Here is a 15,108-nt window from a genome sequence, read left to right on the forward strand (position 1 = left end):
GCTGTAATTCACCTTCATAGCAACGGAAAACTCAGTATTTGACCTTAGTTGTCCAGTTTAGGCCAAGCCATTAGGTTATCTAAAGCTGTCCGACGATAGGTGGCTGAGCGGGTAGCGTAGGTAGGCAGATTAATGTACAGGTACATACACAGTCTCCTTCGATCAGTCTGCAGTCTGCCGTGTTCACTATAAACACGGCGCCGTGTGCAGAGATCGTCTCTGTTTCAAAAGATGAATCACTCGGGCTTCTGCCCCGCCTTCCAGTCTGTGAAAGCGGGCGTCGCTCTTACTGCAGTTTAGCCACCACAGGAGAGCAGTTACCATAGTGACTGGTCTGGTAGACAACTCATAAGAAGGTCAGTCTTATCTCTGTGTGGTGGTAACGGTATCGTTGACAGATAAAATTATAATCTGGGATGTTTACCCCACATCTCATCATTTGATTATTACCATTTGACCAAAAAGATTGCAATTTCACCACGCCACATTCCCTTCTGCATTCACACCAGACGCTAAATAGGTCTTAAAAAGTGGACCGCCATTAATCTACCAGTCGCCCACAAACAAAAGAACATTCCAATCTGATGAAAGAAATCATTTTTTGCACTTCTGCGTAAAGGTAAACACCATCTCCATAACATAAAACAAATCTAGACAGAGTGAGACCTCTGCGCGTCTTTCTCCTCTCTGATCACCGCCGTAGCGACTCAAACTACGACGCGGTTTTAAGGAAATGTGGCGTGCTGATCCAGGATCAGGGTTGTTTTGCTTCTCACGAATACACATCCGTGGGCTGCCTATACAAAGATCGTGTCTGTCTGCACCACCTGTAATTACACTCTTGATCAGTCCAAGCAGTCACAGGTGTGTTTATACATGGTGTATAGTGTCATAGGCCTGTGAGTTATACATGTGCATAAATCACTTGTGTCTTTAGGCCTCTCTGTCGATGCCTATATTAATTGACCCAAAAGTTTCTGTGTTATGTCTGTCTTGTTGTTATTATAATAATATGTGACCTATTATGATATGATGTTAGGCTTATATATTGTAATGGAATTCATATAATATTTCAGCAAATTAATAATAAAAAACCGTGTAGTGTATCATACAAATAACATTCAAAAATGTTTATTAAAATAAAACCACATTGATTTATGGAATATACGTATGATTCATACAGAATAAGCATCAAACGTTTTGGGACATTAGCCCCTTAAAATACATCTCATCATGTAGCCATGTTTTTGTGGAGCTTGGCAGCATCTCATGCAACAACATTGGGCACTGGGGTTTCCTGGGAAAATCCACTGAAATGCTGCCATCTTGAGGGTAGTTGAGCAAACTCCAGACTGCTACTGTACAGTAAAAAGGCAAGCCAGGGGGACATTTACAATACAGTATGCCACAGAAAACTATATAAAAATGAATGTAGTTCTTATAAAGGCGTGATTTGAAATATGAGCTAAAGAGGGATTGTTGGTACCATTGGCCTTGTGTGACCTGCTGAGACTCAAAGAAGCCACAAACTAATGCAGAAAATAAAGTCATACTGTGGCCTTATGTACTGAATATATAGAGAACCTGAATAGTTATTGTTGTGTGGGGATTTTAAAACGGCTCATCTCATGACACTGACTTTTACTTTGTTTGAGACACATACAGGTACAGTTGCAATGATCTTTTGAGCTCTGAGGCCCAGGCGGAGGAAGTGGGGGGCCAGCAGCTTGTGATGCTGTGAGAGAGGCAGACAGTAAACAAAACGGTCCACAGAAGAGCCCCTGACAGTTTTGATTATCCCTGTAATTACAGGCCGCTTTCATCACTATACAGAGCAGAGCACAGAGGCATTATTTGAACGCTGCACATTACCTCAGCCCTGGCAGACAACACTCAGCATCCGTCACAATCCAACAATTAGCACCGAGAGGGGAAAAAAATGCACATTAAAAATGAAGTGAATATCAGTGGCCACCCAAGAGTCCAAATACAGTGAGTCACCCTCTAACAAGTGCTCACTGTACCAACATGACCTCCCTGTGCCAGAGAATGTTGTGCCTGTCCACTTGCATTTGTTAAGTCCCTATTAAAGTCCCCATGAAGGCAGCCGGCAGGCCCACCTACCTCGACTGTCCCGGTGGAATCCATTCTCGCACTGCACTCATGTGGAAATAAGCCTGTTTACCACCAACGGGTCACACATGCTAATGAGCGTCTGTTTGTTTTCCACTGTGCTCATGCAGGAGGAAGGGAATTTAGTGGGGAAATAATAGATGATATGCAGACAACAGCCTGGGTGGGTCCGCAGCACTAATGATGAAAAACGTACGACAGAGAATTAATGGATATGAAATCAGAGCAGGAAATGTGGTCTGACATTGTGATGTTGCTGGGTCGGATCACAATACAAAGTGTCGGCTGGCCTGGTTTGAAAGCCGTGTAGTGGTGGGGTTGTGGCTCCAGAATCGCCTGATATTCTGACATTAGACCACAGTGCAATGTGCTTTGTCTGATCTGACCAGCAGTTTATAATAGAGTCAGATACTTGTCTACATTTTTCCCCCTCTTATTAAAATATATACAAAAAAAATTTATTGAAAAATTTATTGAAAAAAATTATTATTGATTAGGACATGATTTGCTATTACCAGTTGATTTTTACTGCTGGCAAATGGCACACTCATGTATATGAACTTGGGGAACCACCACTGCAACTAGAGCATGGACTCTCTGCACACCCATGAATATATTATAATTGCAATAACTGTTAATAATAATAAAGTATAATAACAATAACTATGCAATAACTATTAACTTATATTTCTCCAGCTAAAATGTATTCAGTACACTTATAGTTTCTTACTGTCCAACTGTTTATGCATCATTAAATGTGCTATATATAACAGTTTTAGTTGAAATGTTTTTAAAACAATTAACTAAAATTATAAACATAATGTGAAGAAATAGCGATTTTGACAGGCGGGAAATTCTTACATATACATACAGGAACCTCATGACCCTAATACAGTGTGGAAGATTAATACACTCTTATTTAATACACTGTAGTATTATCAACCCACAAAAATAATGTTACATTATCATTGACATGAACAGCTTCTCACTGATGGTATCAGTGGTGCTGGACCACCCGGTCCAGTGGGCAGCCCATGTTCTGAGGCTGACACTCCAGCAGCGGCCCGGGTTCTGTTCGAGTCCCTGGCCCTTTGCTTCATCTCTTCCCCTGCACTCCCCCAGTTTCCTGTGACTTTCTAAACTGTCCAATCAAATAGAGGCCAAAAGCCCAAAAATAGGCTGACCAGTTTGTCAGTGAAGCTCATAATGTCATAATGTTTTTTATGGACGCTGTCAGAGGTGTATTTCAGCTCAACAGTGTCGTAGCTTGTAAGGTAGTTAAGGGAAAAACAATCTTTCAAGGGTGTTGGAGAGGGTCTACTTGCCTAATAAATCGTTGCTGTGTTTTCCACACAAGCCTTTTGCTGCTACATTATATAATTTTGCTTTTGATCAGATTCTACTGCGGCTGACAAGAAAGAATACGGTCCAACTAGTGTGACATCACTGCTTGGAGATTTCAAGGCAGCGTGAAGCTGCCGACAAAGGTACAAAGGGTCCAGTAATTATGTGGTGCCTCAGTTGCTGGTGCATTAGTCTCAAAGGCTACAAAATGATGCAATGTAGCGGGGGAAAGTTGCAGAACCCCCTGATGACACATGGGAAACAGCAACAGAGAAACAGTGTATAGCTCTCATCAATGCTGACACAAGAACTGGACTACAATTCATATACTGTGTGTTTCATCCAATTTAAGATGCAACTGGTGCTCTAAATTCTGTCTTCACATTTATCTAGCCACATTTTGTCCAACACATCACGTCTAAATGGATTGGGGTTGAAGTGATAGATAGATAGATAGATAGATAAATAGATAGATAGATAGATAGATAGATAGATAGATAGATAGATAGATAGATAGATAGATAGATACTTTATTTATCCCGAGGGAAATTCAGTTTCTCAGCTGCACGATAAACATCATCATTCAACAACAAGACAACAGATCATAAAATTAGTGCAAGTGATATACCGGTTTCATGGTATACCCTGATATAAAAACTGACATTCATCAACTTTGTGCATTTGCTTATTTATGGTATTGATGTTTAACCATGTGTGTGTGTGTTTTTTTTTTACAGGTCTATCAAGTTGATACATAGTTTCATGTCTCTCAGGGCACAATATTTTTCTGAAAGTATGATAAAAAATCACGATAAAGTCCCTGTTTATTTCCTTTTCGAGTCATTGTAACCGATTAATTACAGTAACTGTGTAATAATGTATACTGTGACATGGTGATACTGTGAAGAGGTGATATTTTCTGAGATGATTATCATAAAGTATATATACTTTATACTATACTATAATATCTTGCCATTGCAACACTGAAGCGTGTTCACATGAGGATTAGGTATTCTGCCCCGAAGCCTGACCCTGGTCTGAATCTTATTTAAGATATATTAGTTTCATGCAACATAAAACTGACTATGCAGGTTTCGGATCATCTGTGTGTGTGTATCTGTGTCTCGAATGTTCAGAAACCTGGATAAGGTGTTGAGCCAGTACCCTGTGGTCCAGGTAGCCTATCCTCAAACTAGGATAATGTTCACAGCCAAACACATAACTGGGGTACTGATCATAACCAGGATACTAGTGCGCATGACATGTAAACGAACTCAATGACCCACCCGGAAACAAAGATCGAATGTGTTTGTTAGTCGGCTGCTTAATGCTGAGACACAACCGGATGTAACCAAAGCAGCCATCCGGCAGCAGGGAGGCCGAGAAGGAGTCGAGCTAACGTTATACAAACAGTCAAAAATCCTTTTATTTTAATAACTACTTCATATCGTGATTTGATACAACAAAAGAACAAACATGATTAAAGCCATCTTGATATTTAACAACCATGGGAAGCCGCGGCTGATCAGATTCTATCAGTATTTTGTAAGTATTTCTGGGGTTTCTGCTCAAAACATTAGCATTTACCTTTTGCTGTTTTCACTGTCATTTGGCTAGCAGTGGCTTAGTGGTGGATTAGCTCTAGTCGGTGTGGATGGTCATCCCCACCAGGACTGTTACCTCGATCGGTAGTGTCTAAAATGTTTTGTCAATGTCCAAAGTTAGGAGTAACGTTAGCCGATGCTAGCTTGCAGGAGCGACACCACTTTAGGCATTTACTAGTTTCACTTCCCTCCTGCTCAGGCAAACATCTCTCTCTGTAACATAGTTTAAGAATGTACCCCTACTTAAGCAGTGTTAAACGGATGTAATTTAGCTTTATATATCATTACACAAAAGCAAAACACGTAACTTTATATGTTTCGTACAAATACGTTGTAATTACTGTCTTGTTGGCTAGTAAACGCTGATTGGATCATTGATGACCTTGTTTCGTACATTGCAGCTCACTACTCAGCTCAGTGTGCACATTGATATCAACTCGTCCACTCACTTAGGTAGATACTTCTACAGTAGTTTGTTGTGATTGTTCAGGTTACGATAATGAAAGAGTTTAGTGGCCACATTTAGACATAACGTTACACTGCCTGGCCAAAAATAAAGGTACCACCTGGGTTTAACTTAGCAAATATGTAAGAGCCTTCCATTGGATTGCCCAAACTAATAACATTGGGTTAAGAACTGTCCAATGCATTATTAAAACCTGGAAGGATGGTGTTGTGAAATATGTGGAAAAAAAAAAACTTTGAATGATCTTGATAGGAGATCAATTAAACATTTGGTGAAATAGAGTCGTAAAAATCGACGGTAGAATTCACTTCTATGTTCAATCGTGAAATTTAGAGCATTTCCAGACGAGCAACACGAAGACAACTCAAGGGATTAAGACTAATCAGCTGTGTAGCCTAAAGAAAACAACCATCATTGAGGCTTCAGTTTGTCAGGGGGCATAAAGATTGGAGCGATTGAAAAAGGTCCTGTGGTCTGATGAGTCCAGATTTACCCTGTTCCAGAGTGAGGGGTGCATCAGGGAAAGAAGATAAATGAAGTGATGCACCCATCACTCTGGAACAGGGTAAATTTTCACACATTTATTGACCACCGCAGAGTCCACAACTGAACCCCACTGAGAAACTTTGTGATATGTTGGCGAAGACAGCAGCTGGAGTCTCCCATCATTAATAAAAGATCTTGACGAGAAATTAATTCAACTCTGGACAGAAATAAATGTTGTGACATTGCATGAGCTTTTTAAAATGATGCCATGGCGAATGTGTGCCGTAATGAAGGCTAAAGGCAGTCCAATTAAATATCTGAGTGTGACTGTTTTGGGCTGGGCAGTGTAGATGGTTAAATACATTAAGTGCAGTTGGATCCCTATACTTGATCATCTGACACAAATGATGTGTCGGGAGAAGAGTCTTTGTAATATTCATGATTTTAAAGCTTTTTTTTTTTAATTATTATTATTTGTGATCATTGAGATCTTTAAGCCTCTCTTCTTAAACATCAGACTTTTTCTTTGATGTATTGTGATCTGTGAGTGGGAATTTCTGTGAAAAACAAGGTATTAGTGCCTCCATCTGTGCCTGTTGGCAGAACATCTCAGGTATATACAGATTTAGGCCCGTAAGCAGCATATGTGTCCAGAATGCGACTACCCACTATTTCAATGGAAATAAACCAAATACTCAAACATAAAATGAACACAGAGGAGCCATTCAAGTCAGCGTGCCTCAAGTCAAGTCACAAGTCATTCATTTTCTGTCAAGTCAAGTCGCAAGTCATCAAAACAGTAACTTGAGTTGACTCGAGTCCACATCTCTGTACAACTCTAATCAGCGAGCTCAATGTAAAAACAAAATATATAACTTTAGATAATGGTCGACTCCCTGAGGAGTGAGTCTATTAACCAAACACAGACGACACCTTTGGAACGGTCATCAGTTATTAGACTGTCCAACATGTTTTGCTGCAGGCGGAGGACATGCAGCAGCAGATCATACGGGAGACGTTCCATCTGGTGTCTAAGAGAGACGACAACGTCTGCAACTTCTTGGAGGGTGGGAGGTAAGTATTGCTGTTTGCCATGATTCTGTGTTACAATCCCAATTTGTAGGTTTTTATTTTTACTACATGTACACATGAAAAGACTGAAAAGATTCACTACTGTCAGAAAATCTGCTGCAAGGGAGCATGATTTGTTCATGTTGCAATTTTTTTTTTAAATCACATGATGAGATAAATACATTTAGAAACTTTGAAGTTTATGTTGGCAGAGTCAGGCGGATCTGCACTGTGATTTATGATGGTGTTATGACATTTTGATGAGACATTATAAACTAACGATTACAAACAGTGAGCCACTGTTCTGGGTTTTTTCACAGCTTGGTTTGGCGTTGCTGCAGCAGCTGACTGTTGATGCAATAGCAAGACTTTTATCAGTAGATGGAGCCAAACCCACGAAAGTAGACCTGGTCCCAGTTAGTTCTTCAATTTCTCCGATCCACTCACTCACATACGGAGACGAAGCCGGCTTTGAATTGTTTAGAATACATTTTTCTGTTTGACTTACAGTGGTGTTTTTACCTCCCTACAGTCTCATCGGTGGCTCTGACTACAAGCTGATTTACCGGCACTACGCAACCCTCTACTTTGTCTTCTGTGTGGACTCTTCTGAGAGTGAGCTCGGCATTCTGGACCTGATCCAGGTCAGCTTTGACTTTATTCTGTTGCTGTATGGACATCTTCACAAACCAGACACAACCCAGGCTTCTCAGAATGCATGCAAAAATGCATCAAAGTGAAAATAGTAAAAAGCCATTACCTTATTTTAGAGGTTAAATTAATGAAAAATGCCAACGTGTTTCGACTGCTAGGTCTTCAGCAGGGAAACATGTAGGCTTTCTCAATGATTGCTATTTTAATGATTTAGCCACTATAATAATGTTTTATTTCTTTATATTTCCTCCCTTGTTTTGATAATCTTTCTTATATTTGAAGCGCCTGGTTTGAGCCTTTAAATGAATCTCTCTCCTGTTTCCCAAACAGGTTTTATCTACATTATATGGCATAAGGAAACCAGTCAGCTCTCTTTTTTCTCCACATCACCACCTTGTTTGCTCATAGAGTGCTCCAACCTTGAAAAAGAGATATTCTGTCTCCCCCTTGTCCTACTTAACAAGCTCCTTCCCATTACACATTGTGTAATGTATTTGAATATTTTTGGCAAACATGAATCATTTTGCCATTTTTACTCTACCAAGTGAAACTTACTCTTCTGTGGAACTCAATGGAAGGTCATGTGATTTAAAAAAAAAAAAAAAAAAACCTAAGTGAGGAAATGCTGATTCCACAGAAACAGACTGTACGGTGGCTCAGCTTGGTTTTACAACAGGTGCTGATAAACGTTTTTTAAATTTTTTTATTAGAGCTGAAATCTGCCTCCATGTCGTGATGTACTTGCACGTGTGCCAACACGCAACAGACAACTCTGCCTTCTATAAAACACTTAGTGCCCTCGGATATTCCCGTCACTGTTGTTACCTGGAGAAGGTGCATCAGCACACTCAGTCCTTCCACTTTTCACCGATAACAAGATAGTTATAACCCCTTATCATCAATAAAATAGATAAGCTATGTGGACAGACAAGCCCCTACTGGGGAGTAAAACATGTCATAGAAAGTTACACTGGTTCAGTTTCATCTCTCCTCTACACCCTTGTCTGTCAGAAATACACCAGCAAAACCAACACACGATATGAAAGTAGGAATACTAAACAATGAAGATATTTAAATGTTAAGTATGAGGCATGAGCCATTGAACCACCCACTATGTAGGGCTAAAAGTAATGATTATTTTCATTATGGATTTATCTGCCAATTATTTTTATGATTATTGAAATGATTTTTAGTCGAGTGTCAAAAATTAAAAAAAAGAAGTCTTCACAACATACATTCCCCAGAGCCCAAAATGACGTCTCCGTGTTGCTTCTTTTGTGGGATCATCAAAGAAAAGCAGGAAACCCTTACCTTTAAGAGGGTGGAACCAGCATGTGTTTGACATTTTTGCTTGGAAAAGAGACGATTAATTGGATATCAAAATAGCGGGGAACTGATTTTTTGTATTGTTTTGCTAATGGATTAATCAACTAACCGCTGCCCCTCTACCACTGACCTCTTGCAAAGTTTGGACCACGGTCATCTTAACTTGCTTATCCAGCAACCTCAAATAATTGTGTTAATTAGCAGTAATACCAAATCCAGGAGGGGATCCAGTATTTGATATGCCCGCAAATATAACCCTACTATCAAACACTAATCTTCAAAATATGTAATTGCAGGTGTTTGTGGAAACGCTGGATAAATGCTTTGAGAACGTCTGTGAACTGGACCTCATTTTCCACATGGACAAGGTGAGTGTGAACCGGAGGAGCCTTTTCTATACTGGGATTCTTCAGGTGTCTCTTCTGCCCATGGCTGCTGTTTACGCCACAGTGTCGACTGCAGAAGCTTACCAGTAGCTTTGACTTAGTCATGGATTAGCACCACAGTCTGACCTGCTGAATTATGCCCGTTTTTCCAGCGTCAGAGCAGCCTGCAGTGTTGTTTTTAACCTGACGTACAGCAGCTTGTATATGTGATGTTAATCTTCTGTCACTGTAGTAGAGCTTTACCAGTTACATTTGAAGCCTCTATTTAGGTTTTTCAATGAAGTTTGTTTTCATATTTTATGATCTCATCTCCCCAAAGAAAAATAGTCAAAGCCATTTACTGGAGTGCCAAACACTGCCCAAATGCAGATCCATAATATGATCATCTCTTGTAGAGACCTCAGCAATTTACCCTTACAGTGTTGAACTGAAAGTGATTTTTTTGTTATTGTGGTCATATAAATGTTATTTCTGGTACTGTTCGATTTCTGGTGAACTGCCTCGTTAATACAACTGTGTCGCTCACTCTCTTTGTTCATGGCAAGCAAAAAAAACCCTAGAATCCCTAGAATAATTGTTGGCTATGTACATTTCAGTAAAACCATCAGTATGTTGAAACTTTCCATGTCTGTATGTTGCACATTCAAGTTTCTTTTCTATTTTATGTTGTAACAATGCTTTGTTTATGATCTGGTTAGGCTTAGTCACAAAAAAACACTGTACAGGTTAGGAAAAGGTAATGTTTTGGCTTAAAATACCTGTTTTGATCACACCAAACAAAGCTGGAGATCTCCAGACTTCATGTAAAAGATATCTGCTTTTTGTTGCGTCAAACACAAATCGTAATTGTCCCGAGGTCTCCTTCAACATATCCAATGGCTGACGTGTACAAATCTTATCCTTGCAACAAGGCTGGTTTTGACTGCAGTGAAGATGTTTTTTGAAAGGTGTAACACCAACAAATATGGATAGAAGGGGAAATGTTTGGTACAGCTGAGTCAGATACAATCTCACGCAGCCACCACTGGCATCTAATTTGACAAAATAGCCGAATAAACAAGTGGCAGGGTCCGCCAAATATAAATAAAGTGAAACAGTATGAAACTGTGTTGTTCCATGCAGTTCATTCAGTGACGAAAATGATGCGGTTTGTTTATCAAGTTTGTTAAGGCATCACCAATCACTGCACAAGACTACATTGTGCAGCTTTTAAAAGCATTCAAAGTCCCAGTATTTTTAGTTTTTTGCAGCTGCAGTTAGCGGTGACTCGGTCAGATTAAGTAAAAGAGGTTACTTAAGGCCTGTAGTTGGTCAACATCATGATTTTAACAATTTCTTTGCCAGTTGTTTTGGATACCTTCGATCCAAGAAAACTAGGCAAAAATCCATTAAAAGCACATTGTGTTATTCTCCTTGTCATATGTTTGAATCTGTATATGGCTCTCAGGCGGCCTGATTCCCACCTGGCACGATGTTGTAACTGGACACATGTAGCCTGAGGTAACCGGCATCTGTAGGACTATGGGAACACTGAGGCCTTTGGACACCAAGTCTGTTATTTTCATCTAAAGATCTTGAAAACAACCTCATGTTTATCCCATTATGTTTACTGCTCGTATGCCAAGTCCAAATCCGCAGTTTGTCAGAAATGTTCATATTCAATAAGAGGTCCAGATGTGGGGATTTTTGTATTTATGAATGAGCTGCAGAGAGACATGACCCCTGAGGTGAGGTGCAGTGCAGTCGAGTGTGTGTGTCTTTTTCATACAGCCAGCTGCTTTTCAGGAACGGCTGCATTCTTGTATTTGTTCCAGTTCTTTTTGGTGTGCGGGCCAGAATGTTCAATGATTAATATATGTCAAACGGGGTCCCTGATCTGTACGATGTATAATGTAAGGAGAGATTTGGCAGCTCTGAAATTCCTCCTGGACATTTTCACCTGAGAACTGAACTATTCAGGGCCTTAGGGTCACATTCTGTTTTGAAATGAGGAATTAGGGTTAGGGTTGGGGGTTAGGGGTTAGGGGGTTGCAAAGAATGATAAACAGTGAAACAAAAAAAACCCTCAGTGCTCACTGCTGACTGTTTGAAATTTTTTTTTTTAAAAAAGCATTTAAACTGTGTAGGCTCCCTATTTGACTGGGCTAACAAGGCGTCCTGTTCTCTACTGGGACCTGAGCTGGAAGTTTAGCTGGAAACTAATCAGACACGTCTAGGGCCATCTTGATTGAATTTTCCCAGCAGGAAATTGATGTCATGTGGTGCTGTGGGGCTTGGCCGGAGGAATGTTCCAAGACCAAACTTTGAAATATTTCTGCTATAGAGAAAACCCTTTGCTCCCATAAGGTTCCTCTAGCTGGACAAGAATGACCTGCATATCAGTGTGAAATTGTAGTTTTAATACATACGGAGACTTTTAAAACGGAGTTTATTTTGCCAGTCTGTTGTGGACACACAGACTCATAAATGACAGATTTAGACTGTTAAACTATGAAAACATTTTTGATATTTTTGAGACAGTCCCGTTTCAGCAAGAGGAAATTTAAGGAATACACCTTTGTGGAAAACTATACCTATCTGAGAGTTCCAGGCATGATTTTTTTCCCCCAGTTAATCATCCAGAAGAGAGTCTCAAGTTCCCTGAAATATTTTCTGCCCACAGGAATTCACAAATCTAAACTTTAAAGAGAAATTGAAACTGTCGCCTTGTGAGCCATGTGTGACAGCGAGGTTCCAGAGAGAACTTTTCTCTCAAACGGCATATTTTGGTCCTCTGTCATCTCGTCTATCATTTGGTTTAAAGAAACACAGATGAGCTAAATTGCTGTACAGGATCATAAAATAGTGAAGTTCACACCGCTATGTTGTGGCTTATTACCAGATTTTCAGCATTGAGTCTGTAGCATTTGTTAGTGTATGCTTTATGTTACAAAACTGAAAACCGACCTGTTTTTAAGACTGAACTGATGTGTACAGTTGTGTGCAGGCTACCGCTGTGTATTAACTGCCATGTTGTGTTTTGTCTGCAGGTCCATTATATCTTGCAGGAGGTGGTGATGGGAGGCATGGTGCTGGAGACTAACATGAATGAGATTACGACCCAGGTCGACGTGCAGAACCGCATGGAGAAGTCAGAGGTCAGTGTGGTCTGATAGCCACATCAAAGGACCATGCCGGTGTTTTTAATTCATACTGTACAGTTTTAGGTGGATTCACGTTTGTTTTATGCTCCTCCTCCTGTTGACTTGGCTGGTAAAAATCAGTGTTGGAACTTACATGAGGTCCTCTATCACGGTAAATTAGCTGAACTGGATATGTTCATCGATCCAAACTGGTCTGTTGTATTGCCCACTGACACCTGTTCCCTGTGGTTAAAGACAACTGCCCAGTCACATCTCAGTAGGCTTAGTAGCTAAGAGTAGGGATATCATTCAGCTAGCTAAACTCATCAATAATAACGTGAGAAAATGAAAGACAAACTTTAAATAATCTTATATATGCAGCAGTGTTCCCCAGACCTGTAAACGGACTGATGTGTGAAATCTGCATTTCTTTGATCGTGGCCACTGCAGCTGTTGAGCCTGCAGGATGGACATGTCACTCACTTCTGATTGGTCCGGGCAAAACAAATGTACGCCCCTCCACGTGAACGCAGACTGAGCCTGATACTCTGATTGAATAGCCATTTTATATTTTCAGCTTTATTTCCAAATGCAAATTGAGGGCATCGACTGTGTTTCCCCTATCATGCATTGAAGTGCTTGTGAAAGCTGCACCTGAAATTTGAGAAGAAGCTGCAAAAAAGCATCACGTTCATAAACTACCTTATGTTTATGGACAATGAAGCTTGAGAAAATGAGTGACATGAAAAGGAAAACAAATCAAAGTGTAGCATGAATGTTGTCAAAAGTTGTAGTTGAGAAATACCCTTATTTTCTTTATTGTGAGGGCTAGACTAGAAGGTTTATACCACTCTCATATCTGCTCAATAAATCTGAAGTCACAGCCGGGAGATGGTGAGCTTATCTTGTATCAATAAAGCACTTCAACTATCTTGGCTTATTATAAAGACTGCAAACATGAAGGTACCGTTACCCTTCCTCTGTCCAAACACATTAAAATCCTCCTACTGGCTCATTTATTAACATCCGTCACGTTGTTTACTCCATACATTTATACTGAGGTATAAAAACAACACGTGGGTTCACGTGGGGTCCTGATTACAGTAAGTAAGCTTATTTCCCAAAAAGGCTGAACTATTCCTTTTTAAGGTCAAATCTGAAGTGACACATCTCTGATTTGACACTTCACAACACTAAAAAGGAAGTGCTTTCTTCCCGTTCCTCTGAGTTGAATTTGAGTTGCTAATATTGTGAAGCTTAATCTGATGGCAAGCTTTATCAAACGTTGTCTGACAAGCAGAAACATTTGGTTTTCTTTTTTCCCCCTATAGACAAAAACAGGCTATAATTACGTAAATATTCCACACACTGTCGCTTTAAAGGCGTTCTCCCTGTTGTTTTATTTTGGTAGGGAGGTCTGTCAGCGGCCCCCGCTCGCGCCGTCTCCGCCGTGAAGAACATGAACCTGCCCGAAATCCCCCGCAACATCAACATCGGAGACATCAATATCAAAGTGCCGAGCCTCTCCCCGTTCTGAGCGGCGGTCCAGCTGAGCTCTGCAGGGCTGATGTACTACTGATGCAGTTCCCCTCCGCCCAGCTCTGTTGTCTACACGGAGAAAACTGTTTTATATGTGTATTATGGAACCACAGCAGCTCATTCTCCCCTTCATTCCTTTCACGTGAACGGGAGATAAGCTGCTGATTATTTTTGAGTTCTGCTGTATACAATTTTCAGATGACTCTAGTTGAAGGATTTGCACAATCATGTAAAGTTTAATTCAGAGTAATATTAATATGTATGGATCTTCTGCTATTCTTTCTGTTTTTTTTCATTTTTATTTCTCCAGTTGATGTCCTATTCCTTTAAATCTGTGCTGGCCTGGTGCCTATTTTCCTGCACAACTCTTCGAAATAGTCCCGTCAAAGGTTTGAAAACGCTCCCTGTCTAGCGTGAGCTTTTGGACTCGACACAGTTGACTGTAATGAGATCCTTTGGCTTCTGTGTTGGGCTGTAATTACTCAAACACATCTTTATCTCCTGTTCCAAGAGTGTGTTCATACACACTGGGATTAAACTCCTCTGCTTGGCTCCTTTCACAGTTTATTTTCTCCTTCTCTGTAATATATTGTGTCTCTGACATGCTTGTGATTTGTGAATAATAATATTGTTCCCATGGGTGCAGAATGTGCGCAGTTCTGCAGATGTAAAGGCTGTTTAGTTCCAGCCAAGTTTTAATGTGCTGTGGTAGCATCCTGCCAACATCTGTTAAGAGAGGCAACAGGCTTACTCTAACCTTTTTTGGATCTTAAATCGTTTGTATAAAGTGTGTTTGTGTGTTAAAGGCTGTCTCTAGTGGTCAAATACAACCAGATTAATTTGCGCCATACTCGAGTTTAACCATTACATCCTGTCAAACTGTCTCGTGGCAGGAAAATGTGCCCATGTCAAAGACATTCCTTGCCAAGCTAAATTAAATAAATGAAAATGCAAATTTCCGTGGCTTTTCTTGTGTA

The 15,108-nt window shown here is 40.2% G+C and overlaps 1 protein-coding gene across 1 annotated transcript; it reads left to right on the forward strand.

Annotated features, from left to right (window-relative positions):
• The first annotated feature begins 4,793 nt into the window (after window positions 1-4,793).
• On the forward strand, window positions 4,794-15,090 carry ap3s2 (adaptor related protein complex 3 subunit sigma 2). The gene is made up of 6 exons (XM_030415397.1): window positions 4,794-5,022; window positions 7,016-7,107; window positions 7,637-7,748; window positions 9,381-9,452; window positions 12,500-12,607; window positions 14,004-15,090. Exons 1-6 carry the CDS (start codon window positions 4,954-4,956, stop codon window positions 14,127-14,129), a joined length of 579 nt encoding a protein of 192 aa, XP_030271257.1. The 5' UTR covers window positions 4,794-4,953; the 3' UTR covers window positions 14,130-15,090.
• Window positions 15,091-15,108: the final 18 nt, after the last annotated feature.

Source organism: Sparus aurata, chromosome 4 (assembly GCF_900880675.1).
Source record: "Sparus aurata chromosome 4, fSpaAur1.1, whole genome shotgun sequence".
Lineage (NCBI taxonomy): Eukaryota > Metazoa > Chordata > Actinopteri > Spariformes > Sparidae > Sparus > Sparus aurata.

Bases quoted from the DNA above. Each gene is read 5' to 3' on its own strand.
- ap3s2 (XM_030415397.1), top strand. From the start codon at position 4,954: ATGATTAAAGCCATCTTGATATTTAACAACCATGGGAAGCCGCGGCTG. The intron at 5,023-7,015 runs GTAAGTATTTCT...GTTTTGCTGCAG, and splicing joins TCAGATTCTATCAGTATTTT to GCGGAGGACATGCAGCAGCA. The intron at 9,453-12,499 runs GTGAGTGTGAAC...TTTTGTCTGCAG, and splicing joins TCATTTTCCACATGGACAAG to GTCCATTATATCTTGCAGGA.